General features: G+C 32.3%; 1 protein-coding gene across 3 annotated transcripts in view; it reads right to left on the bottom strand.

The window, feature by feature from the left end:
* Positions 1 to 4533: 4533 nt before the first annotated feature.
* Positions 4534 to 22858, bottom strand: part of LOC126882227 (uncharacterized) — a 143759-nt gene continuing 125434 nt past the window's right edge. For 2 of the 3 annotated variants that reach the window (XM_050647038.1, XM_050647039.1), the window contains 2 exons: positions 13810 to 14122; positions 4534 to 4718 (listed from right to left, as the gene is read on the bottom strand). In XM_050647038.1, the coding sequence (XP_050502995.1) occupies positions 4680 to 4718; positions 13810 to 14122 (352 nt within the window). In that variant the 3' untranslated portion in view covers positions 4534 to 4679. Of the gene's footprint in view, positions 4719 to 7534; positions 7587 to 13809; positions 14123 to 22858 lie in introns of all 3 variants that reach the window. The other variant, XM_050647040.1, reaches the window with a different exon arrangement.

A 22858-nucleotide genomic window follows, 5' to 3' on the forward strand; every position in this document is an offset into this window, starting at 1 on the left:
TTAGAAATCATTGCTCAAAGGACTGGTGGAACGAAACCTGTAACATAGCTGCTAAAGCAAGAAAACAAGCTTTCTTAACCTACACACAGGCTCCAAATCTTAATAATCTAACAGAATATAAAAGACTTGATGCAGTAGCTAAAAAAACTTTTAAAGAAACTAAGAAAAAAAGTTGGATAAATTACTGCCAAAATCTAAATCAAAATACACCAATTAAAGAAGTGTGGAACAAAGTAAACCGATATAAAAACCGAAAACAAGCGAATAAACCCCTAATGAACCCCAAAGAAGACTGGATAAGCGAATTCCACACAAAAATCTCACCTCCATGGGTCGAAAACAACATTACTCAACAAATAGCTACTGTAAATAGGAACACTTCTTTCCTACAATCGTTATTTCAATTATGGGAACTCGATCATTGCATTAAATCAACAAATAATAAATCTCCCGGGGCGGATAACATTTCATATAATATGTTGCATAAAATGCCCTTAGACCATAAGAAAGCCCTGTTGGAATTGTTCAATTCGATTTGGATAAATAGGATTCCTTTTCCACCGATGTGGAAAGAATACATCATAGTACCTATCAAAAAACCTGGAAAACAGAATGGAAATGCAGATTCATATAGACCCATAGCTTTATCATCGTGTATATTTAAAACCATGGAAAGAATGATAAAGAACAGGCTTGAATATTGGCTAGAAAATGAAAAAATATTACCTGACTCACAATATGCTTTTAGAAAGGGAAGATCTTCCTTGGAACCCCTAACGATACTAGTAAATGACATCTATCTAGGATTCACACACAAATACAGCACTTTGGCCACATTTTTGGATATAACTTCAGCATATGATAATGTTCAAATAAATATACTAGAAGAGAAGCTCATCAATATTGGTCTACCAACCTCCTTTGCCAACTTCATAAAATCAGCTTACTCTAATCGATCAGTTTCCTTAAAGATAAATCAAGAAATTTCGGAATCAAGAATATGTAGATCTGGATTACCACAAGGTAGTATCCTGAGCCCAATCCTCTACAGCCTGTACACAATGGATATAGAAAATGTTATATCACAAAAGTCTAAAATCATTCAATACGCTGATGATGTTGTTATTTACACCAGTAGCAAATCAGAGGACAAATGTATAGAAAATATCAACACTGAATTTATAAAAATCCAAAAATACCTAGACAACATGGGACTTTCCATATCCGAGTCCAAAACCAATATATGTATTTTCTCTAGAAACAGAAATAACTATCAAAGACAACTAACAATAGGAAAATATAAACTCTGTATTAGTAACTCTGTAAAATATCTTGGTCTGCATCTAGATAGAAAACTATTATGGAAGGACTGTATCCACCAAATTATCAAAAAAACAAGTAATTCTATAAATATCCTAAGAGCGTTTTGTAGAGCAAAGTGGGGAGCAGACCCAAATACGGCTTTACTATTCTACAAAACAATGGTACGATCAATAATGGATTATGGAAGTCAACTCTATGGAACAGCAGCAGATACACATCTAAATAAAATCGAGATACAACAAAATAAATGCTTAAGAGTTTGCCTGGGATATCTTAAGTCAACGCCCATAAACATTATACAAGCTGAAGCCGTGGAACCTCCTCTTAAACTAAGAAGACAACTATTGAGCAGAAAATTCATGATAAAAACCATTTCAAAAAAAACTTCTTACCTCAATAGTGTACAGTCACTAACAGTTCAAGTTTTGACCCATAGATACTGGCACTTCAAGAAAACCCCCCTCATAGTAGAATCTTTCTCAGAAATAGCTGACATTACAGATATACTCTATTCCAACCAACTCCCTCCAGTTTTAATTTACTCACCTGAACAAATTAGAACCTACTATTTTGAAAGTGAAGAAGTAGCAAGTATCAATCAAACAAAGTTCAACGAAACAAAAAACAAATACTGGCCAAACTATGATTCTATATTCACTGATGGATCAAAGTCAAAAGAATATACCAGTTGTGCCTTCTACCATTTTGAGGAAAATACTGACAAAAAATTTATTTTACCAAAGGAAGCTTCCATATACACTGCAGAACTAACAGCAATAGTGCAAGCTATGAAATACGTACTCGGCTCTAACCACGACAAATTTATAATATGTACGGACAGCAAAAGTGCAGTAGATAAACTTAAAAATGTTAAAATAAATAGATCAGTTAATCATATTGAAGCAAAAATCCTGTATTTACATAATGAGATACACATCAAGAATAAAGTCGTCATATATCTATGGGTAAAGGGACACGCAGGCATAACAGGTAATGAAATGGTGGATGCCTTAGCAAAAACAGCTCCAACATCAGGAGAAGAACTAAATCTTAAACTACCCCCGTCCGATTTATTCTTAAATCAAAGGAACAAAATAAATGAGATGTGGCAAAACCTATACAGTGCATCAACAACTGGAACAAACTTTTGTAAACACCAGCCAAGGATCCCCAGAAAACCATGGTTTCACAAAATACCAAACAGAAACTTTGTCGCCACAATAAACCGAATACGTGCAAACCATGCACTAACACCTTATTATAAACACAAAATAAAAATTACAGACGATCCACTGTGTAGTTGTGGTAAAATGGGTACATTGGTACATGTTTTACTTGAATGTCCAATAAATATTGTAAACATTAATAATCTATATAAAAACTTAATTCACTACAAGATAAACCTTCCAATAGACCTAAATTGTATTATTTTTTCAGGAAATAATAATATACTTTATGTACTTCATCAACACATCATAAACTGTAAACTAAAATTGTAAAATTACTAACCAATTTTGTAAGCAATTCTGCAAAACAAACTAAATGTAAAGCATTAAAGGAAAAAAAAGGTGAATACAAAAAAAAAAATAATAAAAAAAATAAACCAAGTAAAAAAAAATTAACCAATTAAAAAAAAAACAAAAAAAAAACAAAAAAAAAAAACAAAAAAAAAACAAAAAAAACAAAAAAAAACAAAAAAAAAGAAAACAAAAAAAAAATAAAAACACACACAAAGAGGGCTAAAACCTCCGCGGCGTTGAACCGGGTTGATGCTCTAGCGCGGAAGGAAAAAAAAAAAAAATTAAACACCTTACACTTTACTAATGCTACATATTACTAACAAAACAAATGAATACATCATGCTCAAGTTTGATACTATGAAACAATTTACACAAACTATTTATACAATCTAACATAGTCTGGCTAATTGGTCCTCACCAAAGCCATAAATTCCACGAAAAAAAAAAAAAAAAAAAAAGATGTCATTTAAAATAAGAACACTCTATGTGATTAAATGATAAAAATGTAAATTGTATTAACGAAAGTATCTTGACTAAGATATTTAAGTATATTGCCGGTGTTGGTGATGTGTTGTACATAACCACGACATAGGTACTTAATTCTAATTTTTAAAGCTTACAAATTAGGAAATCTTTAAATATTTGAAAAATGAAGGGAGATAGGTATAGGAAACCCTAATAAGAATTGAAAGCTAAGTAAATTTTTTACGCGATGGACTAGTAAGATACAGGGTGTTCCATTTAAAATAAGTAAGTTATTACAGCTTGAATTTGTTAATAGAACAATCTAATATTTTGACCACCCTGTAAAAAGATAGGTATAGGAAACCCTAATATAAATTGAAAGCTAAGTAAATTTTCTACTCGATAGACTAGTAAGATACAGGGTGTTCCATTTAAAATAAGTAGGTTATTACAGCTTGAATTTGTTAATAGAACAATCTAATATTTTGATCACCCTGTAAAAAGATAGGTATAGGAAACCCTAATATAAATTGAAAGCTAAGTAAATTTTCTACTCGATAGACTAGTAAGATACAGGGTGTTCCATTTAAAATAAGTAAGTTATTACAACTTGAATTTGTTAATAGAACAATCTCATATTTTGACCACCCTGTAAGAAATTTTGTTGAAGTAAGCATCTGTTTAAGTATGCTAAATAGTCTATTATTAAGATCCAAGAAAGAATTTGTTACTAATACTTAGATTCGTAGATATTTATTTTTTTCTAAAACCTTACATTTTCATAAAAATCGAAATAAATCAAAACACCGTGTATTTAGGTATAGGGAACCCTTATGAAAGTACATTATAGCTTATTTTTTAAGGTCAATTCAGTAATGTCATCAGATATAGGGCATTCCATAAGAAAAAATATAACTTTGATATACCACTCTTTTTTGGAGCACCCTGTATAATTCACATTATTTTTAGATTGTAGTATTAAAGGCCCTGTATATTTCTGTGAAGAAATTTTTTTTAAATATCAAGTGGTTTTCCGTACAGAGACCGAGGCAAATAAGATGAACCACCCTGTATATATACATAGTAATAAAGTGCTATAAGAAGTATTCACTTCTGCCGGCACTTCCAAGTGCCAAGCTCCTTTTTTATACAATGCAAACGTTTTGAAACTACAAAACAAACGGTATTTTGATATTATTAAGATAATAAAAGAAAACACAGTTAGTTATAAAAATACAATTTTAATACAATATAAAAATCAAACATTGCATAGTAATAAACATCAAATTCACAAAAATAAATATTTAACTAAAACACAACCCATTTTAACTGCCTGCAGCAGGCGTATCACAAATATTTTTAAAAACCTATTCACAGAGCATTCTCTTTGTTGCTTTTCTTCAATTTCACCTAAAATATATTTGAAAATTAATCAAACAGTTTTATTTCTTAATGAGACAAATGAAAATAGCGCATAGGTCGTGTCGTGTATGATATTAAAAAAAAAAATACTGTTTTGCAACGTATATATAACGCGTCTTTATAAATATGTACACATAATACAGAATACAAGGTGAAAAAGACGAGACTTACAATCGGTTTTATTATAATCTGGCCGACCGATTTCGGGCTCTATAATTTTAGCCGATCTTCAGGTCCCCGATAACAGGTTACTTAACCAATAAAAGACACGAGAGAAAAGATTGCTAGATTTATAGCTTATTAAAGTACTGTCATATGTTGTTAGAATATAAATTATGTCAACTTATAAAGACCCAAAGGACCCCGCAACACTCTTTTTCGGAAATGGCCCCGGTCAATTTTAACGAAAGTTCGGTCAATGATAGTTCTCAGTGTGAAAATTAAAAAAAGTCCAGGAGACCTAGGCATGAAAAACTATTATTCTGAAGCTACAGCCTTCTGAAGTTATTGGATTGGGGTGCTCAGTGTACGTTAAGTGCACTAATTTACGGTGAAATGAACGAAAATATTTATTATTGAAAGAAGAGAGACTCATTTTCTTCACACATATTTGCGCATTACATATGAATTTGTAGTCAAAAATAGATGCATCGTATTTTAGTTTTCAGAAAACCTCCGAAAAGTCCTCAGAAAACTGAAGATGTGTGTTAGACAATATGCTGCTAGGCTAGAGCGACACAAGAATTATCATGTTTTCATGAATGCTTCACACTTATCCAATGGCGTGGCACCAATAACAGTGGTGGATTTACGTCAGCAATTGGGAAATTCCCCCCGTAACACGGACCAGAATTACAGAAAAAATTGTTGAATCATAAAAAATACATTAGCTGACACGAAACTTAAACTACACACAGACAAATTCAACCCAATAAACTCGATAGTTAGGAAAATTAAAGGAACTTATATTCTACTGGGACAGTGCAAGTTCGGAAAAGCGACACCTGGTTTCATAGCTCGGCAACATTTTTCGCACTTTTAATTATATTGGCCAATTATTCAAGGTTGCAAGATTTCTCCGGTGTTCGCGCACGATCGTTTCTCGTATCCCCTCCAAGTATCTGCACACCGCGAATAGATATAAGTTATTATCTATGTCTTTTATCGCTTGGGTTTATCTATTTTATGTCTTTTGGTTGGTGTTTTATTGGCAGTCCCTCCTCAAGGCAAATGTTCCGCCACTGCTACTGAAGCGCCTCCCGAAAACAGGAATAACCACAACAAGTGCTGCTAGACTAGCACAAGACTTCTCACGTTTTCAGGCATGCAGAATAGAGTGCGTCTAAAAAACATTAAATATGCCTACGAAGCAGTAGTTTTTGCAAATAGCTTAGATGCTTTGCAAAGAATAATGTCCCGCATATCAGATATAAGTAGACAACATTGACTTGATCTCAACGCGAACTATTAATTACAATCGTTTATGAAAAAATCGCGTTTAAGTCATCTTCGACTATTTATGTATATGTTAAGATTTTGCTGGTTTCTGCACTTGTTATATGAGCACAAGTACCCACAGTTCTCGCACCAGATTAACATGTACAGTAGTACCAGCTAATCGAGTCCTCTGCAGACTCATCTTCATCATTCTCTTCATCAACCGTGTAGAAAATGGATATTTGATGTTTTGTAGCTTGCTGAAACCTACAACATATTATATCTCTTATGAATCCCGGTTTATCCAAATTCTCATCAATTTTAAACTTTTTTAAATTATGATTCAGGGTTTTTTGAAAATCAGATGGTGCTTTTGCTGAGATCAGGTTTATATTCTGCATACGTGGAAACGTGAGAAGTCTTGTGCGGCTCTAACAGCACTTATTATGGTTGTTCTTCAGTTTTCTGAAGGCGCTTCATTAGCAGTGGCTGATCTATACATTTTCCTTGGGGGGACTTCCAGTGAAACACCAACCAAAATATATAAAAAAGATAAACCCAAACCTCATAAAAGACATAGATAATAACTTATCTTAACTTTCTAATTTTCTTAACTGTCGAGTTAATCGTGTTGGATTTGTCTGTCTGCAGTTTAAGTTTCATGTCAGCTAATATATTTTTTGTTTCAACAATTTTTTCGTTAATTCTGGAGCGTGTTACGGGGAAATTCTCCTATTCCCCTCGTAGATTCGCCACTGTTCAGTAGTTTTCTAAATATTCGGCGAAACTGCAGCTACGCTAGTATTGCATACAGTAGGAAAAATGAAAGAATACCCATGAACGAACATACAAAACACGCTGTATTTTCCTGTCACCGTGTCACACAAAAAATTGTCCAGCGCAAGTACATGTAATAATTATTGTTACATGTACTTGCACTGGCCAATTTTCTTTGTGACACGGTGACAAGAAAATACAGCGTGTTTTATATGTTCGTTCATGGGTATTCTTTCATTTTTCCGACTGTAAGTGTGACGCATTCATGTAATCATGATAATTATTATCTCGCTCTAGCAGTACATTTTCCATCGCACTTCTTCAGTTTTCTGAGGACTTATCGGAGATTTCCTGAAGAATAAAATACGATGCATCTATTTTTGACCTCGAATTCATATGCATCCACCAATTCATATGAAGAAAATGTGTCTCTCTTCTGAATAGTTTTCCAGACCTAGGTCTAATGGATTTTTTTAATCTACGCATTGAGAACTACCATTGACCGAACTTTCGTTAAGTTTTACCAGGGCCACTTTTCCACAAGGAGTGTTTGTGGGGTCCTTAATATAAGTGTGTTGCAATATACTTACATAACGGTTCAAGGTTTAAAGTGATCTACTAGCTTGATTATTGCTCTTCGCCCTGGGAATAATTCAAAAATATTATATGAAATTTGGTTCAGTATAGGGTTCGTATTGGCATAATTTATACAATAACAACTGTAGCACTCTTAACTCTCTTTTTAGAGGTTAAGTAACCTTTTACTGCTACTGCTTGTGGTGCTACAGGAGAATCCACAGAATATCGTGGACTGAAAAAGTAACTAATATAGAGGTGTTACAAAGAATGAGCAAAGAATGTGAAGTCATAAAAACTGTTAAAATTAGAAAGATTCAATATCTGGGTCATATTACTTAGGTTAATTATGCAAGGGAAGATACAAGGGAAGAGAAACCCAGGACGACGCAAAATATCCTGGCTACGAAATTTGAGAGAGTGGTTCGGTTGCAGCTCATTAGAATTATTCAGAAGTGCGGCCAATAAAATTAAAATAGCAATGATGATTTCCAACCTCCGATAGGGAAAAGAACCTGAAGAAGAAGAACCTTTTACCGTGGACCTGATGATGGGCTGAAGTGATGGGATGCCATAGCGCAACAGTTCAATAACGATAATTGGCTGAGTGAAAGAGCAATATTGGCGGCAAAAAATATAGATGTCAATGACCTTAATGCGACCATTCAGAATTTTTTTTCCGGGAAAGAAGTTTTTTGTTCAAATTAGTTGACACAGTTATAGACCAAGACGACCTAATCAACTATCTCTCAGATTTTTGGAATTCATTGTAATTGCCTGTACTCAGGCTTAGACTCAAAAGTAGGATCAGTTGTTATTTTTGTTATCAGTTGACTGGGAAAAAGCTAATGTATAATGTCATTGAGGCACAGATCATCAAGGGAAAATATAAAGGGGATGATCTCTTGACCCCGTAAAACACTAACGGACAATAAACAAATCGCAAGGCCAATCGTTGCAAGTTTGCTGAATCAATTTGGAGGTTCCATGTTTCGCGCAGGGACAATTATACCTTGTGTGTTCGCGCGTCAAAAAGCCTCCCTTATTGTATATTTAAGCACCGCAAAAAAGACCAAAAATATTGTTCATCAGAAAGCATTATTTTGTTTAAACTTTTTTACTACCTAATGTTTTTGAGATTTTTTTTGTAACTTTGACACATTATATGACACCAAGGCAGTACGAAGTTCCCCGGGTCACCTAATTTTACATTATTAATAATCTAAAAATCTAAAGCATAGCCAGGAAAAACTTTCGGTAATATAATCAGAACTAATGAAATTAAACGTATAAAAACAATCCTGGATAATTGATGGTATTTGGATCAGAATGTTCTCAGAACATTGATAATGTGTCACTATCACTTGAGGTCTCGCAAGAAGTAATTACGGCAGGGTCTATTAAAACTTCTGCAGGTGTTCTCTCTACTTTCCGCATTTTTTTTCTCCCTTTATAACATGTTGTCCGTGATACTTTTCTACGATACAGTTGCCATATCACACAATGTAGACAATAATTCTGTGGCTTGGTTCTAAAAGGGCCAATGTCAAATTTTTGTTTTTTTGTACAGCTTTCTTTTAAATTTAATATTGACCAAACAAAATGTAAAAAATTGACACTGGCCCTTTTAGCATTAAGCCACATCATGTGACTTGGTGTTAAAATGGCCAATTTCAATTTTTTGCATTTTGTTTGGTCGATATTAAATTCAAAAGAAAGCTGTACAAAAAAACAAAAATTTGACATTGGCCCTTTTAGAACCAAGCCACAGAATTATGCTCAAGTTTTAACGTTTTGTGTTAACGACGTTCTACACCTTCGGCAAAGAATTAAGGATTTGCATGAAATTTTAGTATGTTATAGTTGACTTCAAAAAACTAAGACTTGATTTTTTAAAAATTGTTTTACCGTGCCGTTTAATTACTATTAAGGGTCAAACTTAAGTTTTAACATGGGCTCTTATGGGAATTCTTAAAAAGTTAATAACTTTTGACCCAAATTTACGATTTTTAATTATTTGTGCTTAAATTAAAGGTTTTTTTGTAAGGAATAACATATTTAAAAAATAGGATTGTTTACCGTACCATTTATTTTTAATTTATTTATTATAATTAATTCCGTAATTTATTCCGTAATTTCCGTCATTTATTAGAATTTATTTTTATAAAGTATTCAATACTGAAACATATGATTTGAGTATTCTGCTATAAATGCATTATTATCAACTTTTGCTTGCATATAAGTTTCCCCCCTTTCCTGAGAGGCATACCCCGCAACAAAGGTGTAGAACGTCGTTAGGTTAAAATAGCTCTAACAGATAACTGTCTCGATAACTTTTAACGTAAATTCCGTGTGATATATCCCAGAAGTTAAAAAGGAAGTATTGTTTTGTCAAACAAAGACAACCTTATGTAGAAATAGTACAAGTTGGAGCGAGAAAGAGAATGATGAGAAGTACCACAACGTTCACCATAAAAGTAGGTTACGTAGAACAATAAAATCCCTGGATGTTTATAAATTTAAAAACATCTTTATTGTATCTCTCGATTTGTCTTTTGTATAATTTTTATATTTTTAAAAGTGTGTACAGTAAAACCTCCGTTAACCGAAACCTTTTTAACCGAAACATCGTTTAACCGAAACGGCTGACATTCGTCAAAAAAAAGTAAATTTTTATAGCAAAACGGAAACAATTCGATGTAAATTGGTCAACATCGTCAACATTGCTTTCATACAACTAAAAAACCCTATTAAATTACAACACATTACGAAATCACTTCATAGTATTTTTTAATGCCAACTTTGACCAAGAATACTATGTAATTTGATACAAGAAGAATACCAAAAACAATGTTATTTTTAACCGAAATTCTTGTTATCCGAAACAGCCTCCCCCCAATTATTTCGGTTAACGGAGGTTTTACTGTATTACCATTCTATTTCTAAATTAGTGTTATTTTTTTATTTTTATATTTATTTTTACGTGTTTTTAATTACTATTTATTCACTTTCTAAAAACAAGTCAAACGATGATCCTAACCTTACAAATCCTTACATAACTACAAAGTTATCTCGTAACTTCACGTATAACGTCGCGTTATAAAATGACAGTTGATACATCAGATAACTCAAGAAGAAACGTGAGTAGTTAAGTTAAATATGATACATCACACCAATTCGACCATTATAACTTAGGGCTGAATGTCTTCCCCTGGGCATAGTGGTATTGAAGAAAACGATTAAGCGGGCGTACGTGCCAGTGGAAGGGCAAAAGAAACATTTATAGGCCCAGAACATGTCCTTGGAATAGCAAGAAGCACCGCCAAAAGAACGAACAAATGGAACCTACACATGCAAGGCTTTTATACATTTACCCCTCAAAGAAGGGATCCAAAGATATAGGTACTAGATATTAATAGAAATGCTCTGAGAATTATCATAGGTCTCCTAACAGAAAACTGCCGCCTCGATGGGCACATGAATAAAATCGAACAGAGAAAAAGTGAGGATTGCACATTTTGTCTAGACTGAAGACGAGACGGCGGAACACTTTCCTTGCAACTGCACAGGGTTGGATAGGATAAGTCTAAGTACATTTGAGCATTATCAATTCAAGCTCTACGACGTCGTAGAAGTGTCACCAAAGGCCAAATGTAATTATGACAGTAAAATTCTCCTGTTGGTGATATCACAGTAAAATATATGCCTGAATTGTCAATATGAATGAGTCAGATAAAATTATTAGAAGAATTTTTGGTATTACCAACTAACAAAAATAAAAATTGTTTAATATGTATGTATTTTAAGGGGAACGGAGCAAAATGCAAAATGTTGACGCATGTCAAAATTTTCAATGTGTTTTAAATGAATTAATTTTTCGAATCCTGAGAAAACGAATACCTAAGTAATTTTGAAAAATTTAAACGCAGAATGAAAGACTACTTTATTACCGAGGGCCGAAAGTCCCTTAGAATAAATAAAAAGTTTCTTTTGAATAAAATGTTGGCAATTCAAAATCACACTAAATTTTCTCTTTTATTTTCATCCCCTGTAACTTATTACAATAAATATTATAGAAGTCTTCAGAGACTTTTGGCCCTCGGTAATAATGTAATCTTTCAGTCTGCGTTTAAAATTTTCAAGAATATTTATTAGTTTTCTCAGGATTCGAAAAAAGTTAATACATTTAAAACACATTGAAAATTTTGCTCCGTTCCCCTTACGAACGGTTTATGAATTTGAAATCGAAATGTCAAAATAACCATATAGTCCAAGTAATAAAGCTTAAAATAGGACAAAACCTCGCAATTTTTACAGAATGGATCGATTTGCTTGAAAATTTGAGAATAAGTAGTGGATAGTCCAAGGATCAAAATCTATATCATGCCAAAAGCGCTTTTACCATAGGGGTGGTTGCCACCCCATCTCGGGGGTGCAAATTTTTATTATATTTTGACCGCAAGACTTGGTAAAAACATTAATTATAAGCAAAAAAGGTTCTATACATTTTTTTGATAAAATTAACAGTTTTTGATTTATTCGCTATCGAAAATGTTAGTTTTATAAAATCAATGTTTTTAATCAGTTTTCTGCTAATAACTAAAAAAGTTTTCGTTTTATCAAAACAACTTTACCTAACAAAAATGTACCTTTTGAAAAAATAAACAAAACTTTTTTTAATTTTCTTTAAGACCAATAGCAATCGAGCTATACTTTATTATATGTTGGCTCTTCTTCGTCAAATGCTAAATATTGTAGTTTCAAAAACAAAGGACGAGAAAATTATGCATTTTTCGAGGATAACTTGTTGAAACTAATTTAAAGTATTTAAAAATATGTATTTCCAGAAATAAAAAAAATCTCTAGCTAAAAAATTAAGTGACTGATAATGAAAAGAATGTCAGTCCCTATTTTTTTCAGCAAAAAAGTGATCGTAAACAACCCCCTAATCACCATCCTAATTAAAATTTGTCATTGACCTGATTTGGTTTTCTTGATTTATGTATTGTTAATAGGATCTAAAAGTTTGATCGGCTTAGATTGATTAGTTTAAAAAAAAAATGGAGTTAAAAGCGAATAACGAGTATTTGTAGTTTGGTAAAAAATTCCCTTTTCTTCAGAATAGAAAGATTAGCATCAGAGATACGAAAAAATATTTAAATATGAAATTGTAGCTTATTTAATTCCCAAGAACTCGGTTTGCAAAAAATTTTTTTAACGGCAAAAATTGAGTTTATTTATTGAGCTATTGACAATTAAAACTTGTAATATCATGCAAAATCCACTTTTATCAACCCTTTCAATGCCACCTCCTTTTGTGACTAAAATTTTTAAAAGGATTTAATATTAATATCCTTATAGATCTTGTAAGAACTTACAAAATTCTTTTTTACCAAACTTTCTAAGATAAAAAATAAAAAAGTTACGGTTAAAAAATCAATATATTTTTTTGAAAAAAAGAGGAGAAATCCAATTGGAAGCATAATAATGTAAGTTAGCGTTGTTTTTAGTCTTTGGACTTATTATTTATGTATTATTAAGAGATTCTAGAAGTTTGACTGGCTTAGAATGATTAGTTTTTAAAAAAACTGAACTTTAAAGCGAATATCAATGTTTGCGATTTGGTAAAAAATGCCATTTTCTTCAGACTAGAAAGCTTAGCATCAGAGATACGAAAAAATGTTTAAATATGAAATTGTAGGTAATTTCATTCCCAAGAACTTGGTTTGATAAAATTTGTTCTACGCCAAAAATTGAGTGAACCGTAAATGAGTATACCATCGAAAAACATTGATTTTTTAGATATAAAACTAACACTTTCTATAGCGAATAAATCAAAAACTATGAATTCTATCAAAAAAATGTATAGAACATTTTTTGCTCAGAATGAATGTTTTTATTAACTTTTGCGGTCAAAATATAATAAAAAATTTCCACCCCCGAGATGGGGTGGCAACTACCTCCATGGTAAAAGAGTCTGTCGGCATCACATAGATTTTAATTCATGGACTACCCACTACTTATTCTCAAATTATCAAGCAAATTGATTCATTCTGTAAAAATTGCGAGGTGAAAAGCTTTGGCTCCTGGACTAATATTTTAACAAAAATTGTGAGTAATTCCCAGTAAAAATAAATTAAGATGCCACAAGAAAATGGCTTCAGAACAAAATCCTAAAAGGATAACATGTGGCGTAAAAACTGTTTCTCATCTCCGGTAAAATATCTTGGGGAATACTAAAATAGCAATAATATAGAACAAGATAATATGAAAAATTATAAATACTTACTGAATTGTTTAAAGATTTCTTAAAAGTAACTTTCTTTTCAACATCAGTCTCTATTTTATTATTTCCATCTACCAAAATGCCAGTTTTCTGATCATAATAGGGTGATTTGAGCAAATTTTCTCTAACTTTACGGAGAGATGACATTATGCCCGTTTCCTTTCCCAAAGAATTCCTGCGTTTTTGGCTGAATTGTGGAGCTAGTCCCTCAGTAATACTGTTTCGCCTGGTTATTTTGTATTGTTCTTGGAATCTAGATGACACCGATGAACTTGTGGTTGTTTTCTCTTTAGATGATACAGGAGATGAACTGAAACTATAATAAATATATTTAGTACAGTCACTGAAGGTTTACACCTTCAATTTCGTTCAATTTCCATTGATTTTCGTGAAAATTGGTGAGTACTTAGAGAATACCTCAAGAAACAAAAGAGACGTAGTGCCAAGCGTTTTACCCTGGTGGGTGCCACCACTTCTCGTAGGTGAAAATTATTTTATTAAAAATAACCCCATAAAACGATAAAGGAACAAATTCTAAGCAAAATTTGCCGTATTAAGTTATTACGTAAATCAATACTTTTTGAGTTAATAGACCAAAGATTTTAATTTTTCGCTGCATGTTTTCATGCTCAAAAACTATAGTTTTTACAAAAAAATTCTGATTACCAAAAGTAAATATAATAAAAAATTGAATAACTTCCTTATTTGAAAAACCATTTATTTAATAAGAAAAAGACGGAAAGCCCCAGATACAAAGTTTGTTATAATAGACCTGGATCCCGCGTAAGAAAGAAAAGTTGATTAATAGCAAGCTGAAAATTTGTTAATAGCTTAACGGCGTCTAGTCGGACAAACTTTGATGCACGGCAACACTGGAACAGGGGAAGTTTTAATTGTGGAGAATGATAAACGTGTCGTCCTGACAAGTTTATGATTGTGAAAAATAGCAAGTTGTTTTTAAGTTTATTCAATAGACTACGTTATATAATATATGAAAAAATGTTTGTCTGACAAAAATGTTGGGCATTTTAACGTGTCGTCACATCACAGGAATTATGTTGGTGATAAATAGCAGTCTGATTTTTGCATGAGAGTTTAATGAAAGGTTAAAAAATCAATTGAAAGTTCTGTCCGACAAAATTAATGGGAAGTTTTCGTAGTCCGACGTTCTAAAAATGTAAGATATAGACAAAAATGTTGGTGATAAATAGCAAGCTAATTTTGATTTTTTTATGTACAAATTATATTTTGTAACGCAAAAAGTTATATGTCGGACAAAAAGTTTGGGAAAATCCAAGGAAATAAATAAAAAATCATTTTTTCAGAATGACTTGTCGCATATTGATAAAGCTATTTTAGTTGTATATTATTATTTATATTCACATACTTGCACATGTATATACACTCCTGGCCAAAAAAACCTGGACACCTTAAAAATAGGTCGTTTTTGATGTCACGTATCTCCTAAACCTGTGGTCCGATTTTGGTGATTTTTTTAATATGTTATAGCCTTTTTCTTTAGCAATATCGCTGTGATAATATTGTTGCTAGACAGATAAATTGTCATTGTATACCGGGTGTATCAATTAAACTGTGTTTTTTTCTCAAAGTTCGCCACACCCTGTAGAATATTCTAGCATTTATAAAATACTAAAATTAAAACCCAGCTATAGCCTCATGTTTTCTTAACATTCTGTTTTTTGATTCATTCTCTTATGTTGTATAATAAAAAAGTTAGTTACTTTAACAACTAGCCATGTTTTTCATCAATACAGGGAGATTTTAAATAAGTATAACAAACTTTAAGGGGTAATTTGAATGAAAAAATAATGACAGTTTGCTTTATAAACGTATGTTCGCAAATGCTTCGTTTCCAAGATACGGGATGTTGAATTGCTTGTTACAAATTGATGATTTATTTATTGCTCTAAAACCGGTTGAGGTATGCAAATGAAATTTGGTAGGTTTTAAGAGAAAGTTATTGCGCATTTTTAACGTACAATTAAAAATTGTATATTCACCATTGGCGTGCATACGGGTCATACTACCCGGTCTTGTTACTCGTATGCACGCCAATGGTGAATATAAAATTTTTAATTGTACGTCAAAAATGCGCAATAACTTTCTCTTAAAACCTACCAAATTTCATTTGCATACCTCAACCGGTTTTAGAGCAATACATAAACCGTCAGTTTGTAAGAAAAATTTCAACACCCTGTATCTCAGAAACAAAGCATTTGCGAACATACGTTTATAAAGCAAACTGTCATTATTTTTTCATGCAAATTACCCTTTAAAGTTTGTTATACTTATTTTAAATCTTCCTGCATTGATGAAAACATCGCTAGTTGTTAAAGTACCTAACTTTTTTATTATCCAACATAAGAGAATGAATCAAACAACCAAATGTTAAGAAAACATGAGGCTATAGTTGGGTTTTAATTTTAGTATTTTATAATTGCTAGAATATTCTACAGGGTGTGGCGAACTTTGAGAAAAAAACACAGTTTGATTGATACACCCGGTATACAATGACAATTTACCGGTCTAGCAACAATATTATCACAGCGATATTGTTAAAGAATAAGGCTATAATATATTAAAAAAATCACTAAAATCGGACAACAGGTTTAGAAGATACGTGACATCAAAAATGACCTATTTTCAATGTGTCCAGGTTTTTTTGGCCAGGAGTGTACATACATACACACTCCAAAAACAGTGAGGTAAGTATTAATGCATGTATATATTGCAAAAAAATGATTTTTTTTTGGTGGAATTTGTTCAAGATATTCTCAAAATGATAATAAAAAAATGTCATAGAACATGTGAAAGCAACGACTTACGGTTTTCTAATTAGGCCCATCAGAAAGTATGGAAAATTTCCTACAAAAAACGTTGTATACATTTTTTTCCATCACCAAATCTTAACCCTGTAAAACGACGTTGAAAAATGTGAAGAGTGTAAAAATTCGGTGCTTATAAGCATAGATGTACGTATGTTTATGTAGAAGGCTGCATTTTCTGTCTGACATTTTGTGCTCTGTACAAATTATTATAGCTTTGATCGCGCAGGACATCCTGGGTATACCCAGAGGGAAAACGCCTGCGCATTACAAAATCGAGCGTTCGCGGAGTTCAAATCTTTCCCTCTGAAAACCCTCCGGATTTTTAATTCGGTGTTCGCGCAGTACAGAAAAAAGATCCTGAACGTGTCCGGAATACCCTCTCGACGACGAGGATTTTGTTTCGGATTTTAAGTTCGCACAGGCGCACAAAATATTTGGGAAGAATTTCTTGACATTCTGTTCTTACTCCTTCCAATTCTTAACCTAAAATATTGTTTTGTTAAACAACTTGTAGATGTAGATTCTGGTTTTTAAAGTTTTGAAATTATGTAAAGTGTTGTATCATTTAAATATTCTTCAAACAAATTTTAATATTTTTTATATTAAAACTTTTTTAGTTGTTTTTGTTAATGTTTGCCATTTCGTATGTTTATAAATAAGTAGGTACCTTTTCTAGTATTATTTTCATTCGATATTCGATAATTATCTATTACGGTAGTACGTATTACCACCGAACAAGTATTACAATAAATTGTACTCTGTTTTTACTTAATTTATTCTATCTAGATGAGCTTATAAGTACCTACATATTCTTGTGGTTTATTTTTCAGCATCTTATCAATATCTTATCTTATCTTCAGCATCTAATCAATATCTTATCTTCAGCAACAACACATCAAACTTATTCTGAAACTATTTCTTGTGTCTTGTTATATTTCATTATTTTTGTGGTGTAATAAACCCAATGAACTGTCAATACGGATGGAATAGGCACAGGCACGAAGAAAATTAATGCGGCCACGATACAAGAGAGAGGTCCTAGAGAGAGACAGAGAAGGTGCTGGAAAATTTGACAGGCCGTGTAATTTCAGTTGCCTACATCAACTTAAATCGGGGAAATATACCTCATATTTTTTTAACTTTATTAACTTAACTTAATTTTTAAATACTGCCTATCAGCCCTGATACCAAGTTAAAAAAATATTAGGTCCATTTCCCGTATTTAAGTTGTTATAGGCAACTGAAATTACACGGCCTGTCAAATTTTCCAGCACCTTCTCTGTCTCTCTCTAGGACCTCTCTCTTGTATGGTGGTGGCAATCTCGCTTCACTATTTGAATGGGGCAGGGCCATTCCATCCGTATTGACAGTTCATTGAATAAACCACAACACAATGCCACAACCACAACCTATCAAATTCAATACATACATATCAAAATTGGAAATGATTGCTTTACTAAATTATTCCTTCCTTCAGATAATGTTCAACCCCCAGGAAGTTAGAAATAAAGGTAATTTCTATATCTAAATATCAACAATCTTTTACTCTCTACAAAAATGTAAGCCGGATTTCGGCGTGGAATTGGAAATACCACATTATATTGTCGAAATAATAAAGAAAGACGCTAATCAAATTTCTAACTTCTAAGAAAGGCATTAAATTATTGAATAGAAAGTTAATCCTTTGCCTGTTGCTTTTAGTCTCTTTCTCTTTGTTGACTTTGACATACAAATTTGTTGCATTTGCATTTTTTTTGACATTGATTTCGAAATAAGAAAGGGACAACAAAAGGCTTCCTTCTCTAACCTTAATGTATGCAACCCGTCATTACATTACGACTCCGAAAATTTGTTCGCGGAGTGAAAAATCCTGAGCATGTCCAGGATAAGTTTACGTTGACGCCTGCGCATTGGAAACTAATCCCGAACTTACTCTGAATACGTTCATGTTGTACAGAGCGAACACTACTTATTTGAAAGCACATGGTCTCTGACTTTCTGTTTGCCTCGTGTGTTGGAAATTAAAATTTATATTAACTATGGAGTGTTTTTGTGTTTATTTTTGAGTGTGAACAGTTTAAATTTCAAGCCACCAAATGAAAAAGTGAAACAATTCAACGGAACATTTTTGAGTAAAATTGTCGAACATTTTACAAAGTTCGTATTTACAAAATTCTATTGGATATCATTCTTCGTGCTATAATGCTTTTAGAGTTAAAAAGGGCTTCGTTGAAAAAGGGTACCTAAATAAATTATTTATTCAATTTGTATACATCGTTATCGTAATTTTTCTCAAATTTCTACAAATGAAATATATAATGTAATATGTCACATGGCTAGAAATAATTTGCTGCCAAACTAAATCGATTAGTTTAAATTTGAAGTTACGATTGCAATTTATTATGAATTATTGTTAAAAGTGACAGTTTTTAGTCTCAGCTTGGACTAGGTGCGTTCGCGGGTACAGTTGACAAATTGTCGCCGACAATTTCTAACCTCACTTAATATAAATAATACCGTTAATAGATAAATATACAAGGTTTATTTATATTGATTTAATATTAATAACTAATTATTAAATTATACTAGGTAAATATACCATGTATATTTATCTATTAACGATATTATTTATATCATTTTAAAGTGCGCATGCGTTTTGCTGCTAATTTGTCGCCGACTAGTCGTCGACAAGCACCCGCGAACGCACTTAATATTCTTAAATGGCAATGTATTCATAGATATATTATTAAGGGTAGGCAGGGAATACAGAGCAAACAGTCGATCGGTGGTCTATCTATCTCTTTTAACCAAGCGATCCCGCGCATGTGACAGACAAAGATGGCATAATATTGGCGTTACACCTCGATGCACAGAGTGGTCCATACTTTGCCTAATCTACTACTTAGAATGTATTGCAGTAAGGTACCTAAATTATGTCGAGATAAATCGAACGATATCGATTGTAATTGATTGTAGGTACTTTTGACATAGAATAATCACCCGTTATTGAAATTTCAAAAATTATTTTTTTAAATTGTCCGACTACGAAATCTACCCCTTATTAAAATTTCGTTTTTGTCGGAAAGTTATTTATCACCAGCATTTTTGTCTATATCTTACATGTTTAGAATGTCGGACTGCGAAAACTTCCCATTAATTTTGTCGGACAGAACTTCCAATTGATTTTTTAACCTTTCATTAAACTCTCATGCAAAAATCAGACTGCTATTTATCACCAACATAATTCCTGTGATGTGACATGTTCTACGTGTCGGACTCGTTAAAATGCCCAACATTTTTGTCGGACAAACAGTTTCTCATATATTATATAATGTTTTGGCTATTGAATAAACTTAAAAACAACTTGCTATTTTTCACAATCATAAACTTGTTAGGACGACACGTTTAACATGCTCCACAATTAAAACTTCCCCTGTTCCAGTGTTCCCGTGCATCAAAGTTTGTCCGACTAGACACCGTTAAGCTATTAACAAATTTTCAGCTTGCTATTAATCCAGGATCCAGGTCTATAATTAAATAATTAAAAATAACTAACATAAAAATAATAAACAATATTTTAAATCTAAGACTTTTCGTTAAAAGAAACTGCTTTCTGGCAGCATCCCAAATCCCTGGCTTTTACAATTTATAACTACAGAAACGACGAATATAGAAGAAAGCGGAAAGGACACGGTCACTTTCTTTTCGTATAGAAAAAGGTCCGAAAGACAGTTTCGAGTACTCAAAATCTGAGTAAACATGAAAAGGGAAATTTTCCTTCTCAAATTTTGAGTACTTGAAACTGTCTTTCGGACCTTTGCCTAGACGAAAAGAAAGTGAATACGTGACCGTGTGCTTTCCGCTTTTTCGATATTTGTCGTCTCTGTGCTATAAATTGTAAAAGCCAGGGATTTAGGATACTGCCAGAAAGCAGTTTCTTTTAACGAAAAGTCTTAGATTTAAAATAGTTATTTTTTAAAATATTATTTTTATTGTTTTTAATTATTTAATTAGTCGATCGGATAGCTCAGTGCGACTAGCGGCTGACATCACTTCACTTCGCCGTGAGGTATGCGAGTTCAAACCCAGCCAGGTCATCGGAAAAACAAAAAAGGCTAACAACGCGTCAGTATAAAATTCTAAATATTATTCTGGCGCTTCGAATAGTTCGAAGTACTATCGAATTCGAAAGTACTATCGAATTCCCCAGATTATTTTGTGCTTGATATTGGCGTAGTCTCTTAATCTAGGGAATTCCGTCCGAATTATCTTGCAACGGATAGCACGTTCGTGGTAATTTCACTTAAATAAGACAGTTCGTTAGTGTTTGGTTCAGAGTTGTGACTACATAGCTCCATTGACAAAGCCTGAGGAAGCAGAAACAGCTGTCTGGAAATGGTTGTCCAACTCTGAATCAAATAGAAACAAAAACTGTCTTTCCCCATCTATTTACTATTAATTCAAAGTGAGTTAAAGGTAATTGAATGTACATACATATATCTTCTTCGGCGAGTACTCAAATCTAAAGCCTTGTTTTCATTAGAAGTTTTTACAAAAAAGTTCTGATTATCAAAATTAAATATAATAAAAAATTGAATAAATTCCTTTTTTGAAAATCCATTTTCACAACAGTTTGCAAAACGTCATTCAGTTCAGGCATCAATGACTTAGCAACAAGTGCTTCTCTGTGTAAAAAACAATGTGTGAAAATAATATCTGGATTTTCCTTTTGGACTAAAAGCGAGCAGTAGCCTAACTCTGACTACAACGTGCAAATAAATTCAATCATACGGGACTTGATAGCTTAAAGTTTGACCAACGACTGTCTGCGTGAGATGCGAGTGTCTTCAAACGCTATCGCCACAAGCCGTAATATGTTGAACTAACGCACGTCTGCATACGATAATGCTGCTACCGCATTCTGTTGGTCGAGTGTTGAACTATTGAAACAGCAGACAAGAGCAGAACAGAAGTTTTATTCAATGAAAAATAGTCGGTAAAAGTTGTTATCAGGGCGAATTAAAAAAGTAAATACTAATAAAAAAAGACAGTAAAATTTCGTGGCACACCTACAGGGACTTCAGGGCACACCAGTACACTGGTTGGGAACCTCTGATCTATACTATACTTTACTCGACCAATTACGTTTTCATTGGTAGAACTGCAGGCATATTCAGTACCTGTCCAGATTACTCGACCTACTAATGAAAACAAGGTTTGAGTATTCAAACTTAAATAAGGGAAAACCGATGCTTTTTATAAAATATACTTGACTCAACACTTGTCAAAGGACTTAGGAATACCTACCAAATGAGCTCCAGAAGAAGTTGATAGCATCAAAATTAAGCAAGTTATGATGAAAATAATGAACCCTGATTAACCCTTTCGATTCTTTTAGGAAAAAAGGAAAAATATACGCCATTTTTACAAAAATTTAAATTTATAGTAATCCCTATAAGATTTTCTTTATTTTAGCATAAGTAATGACCTCAAAAAATTGACAGGTTTAGAAGGCATATTTTTGAAAAATAAAATAGATGATTTAAAAAAAATCGCAATTCGCCCCAAAATACTCGATAAACTTAAAAAATGATACAGAACCAAATTTAAGTTTTTTCTTTAACAAATATTTTACTTATTTAATATTTTTGCAGGATAAATAACCGAGATAGAAACGTTTAAAGACTAAATTTTATTGCGATAACTATGTTACCGGGGCTCTTTAACGTTTTACCTTAAAAAAATAAGGAATTTACCAGATTAAATTTAATACTATTTTATAGCCCTTGAAATTATCTTTCAAATCGTTTTTAGACGAATCTGATACAAAAATTATTGGAGTTATTCTAAAATAAGAACAATGCCATTTCTTTGTAAAAATTTTTCGAGAATAAATGAAAATTTTTGTGCATCAATTTTGATGCTATCAACTTCTTTCTTTCTGAGTAATTTGATAAATTTTTAGTACGTATGTGTTATAAAATGGATCGTTTTCCCGTTATGAATACTTAGATTTGAGTACTCGCCGAAAAAAATATACATTCAATTATGTCTATAACTCACGTTGAATTAATATCAAAAGGTTTTATAAGTAAGGAATTTATTCGATTTTTATCTTTAATTTTGGCAACAATAATTTTTTTGTAAAACTTTTAGTTTACTTATAGTTAAAAAACAGATTTAAAACATGTATTTTTCACGAA

This window comes from Diabrotica virgifera, chromosome 3 (assembly GCF_917563875.1).
Source record: "Diabrotica virgifera virgifera chromosome 3, PGI_DIABVI_V3a".
Classification (NCBI taxonomy): domain Eukaryota; kingdom Metazoa; phylum Arthropoda; class Insecta; order Coleoptera; family Chrysomelidae; genus Diabrotica; species Diabrotica virgifera.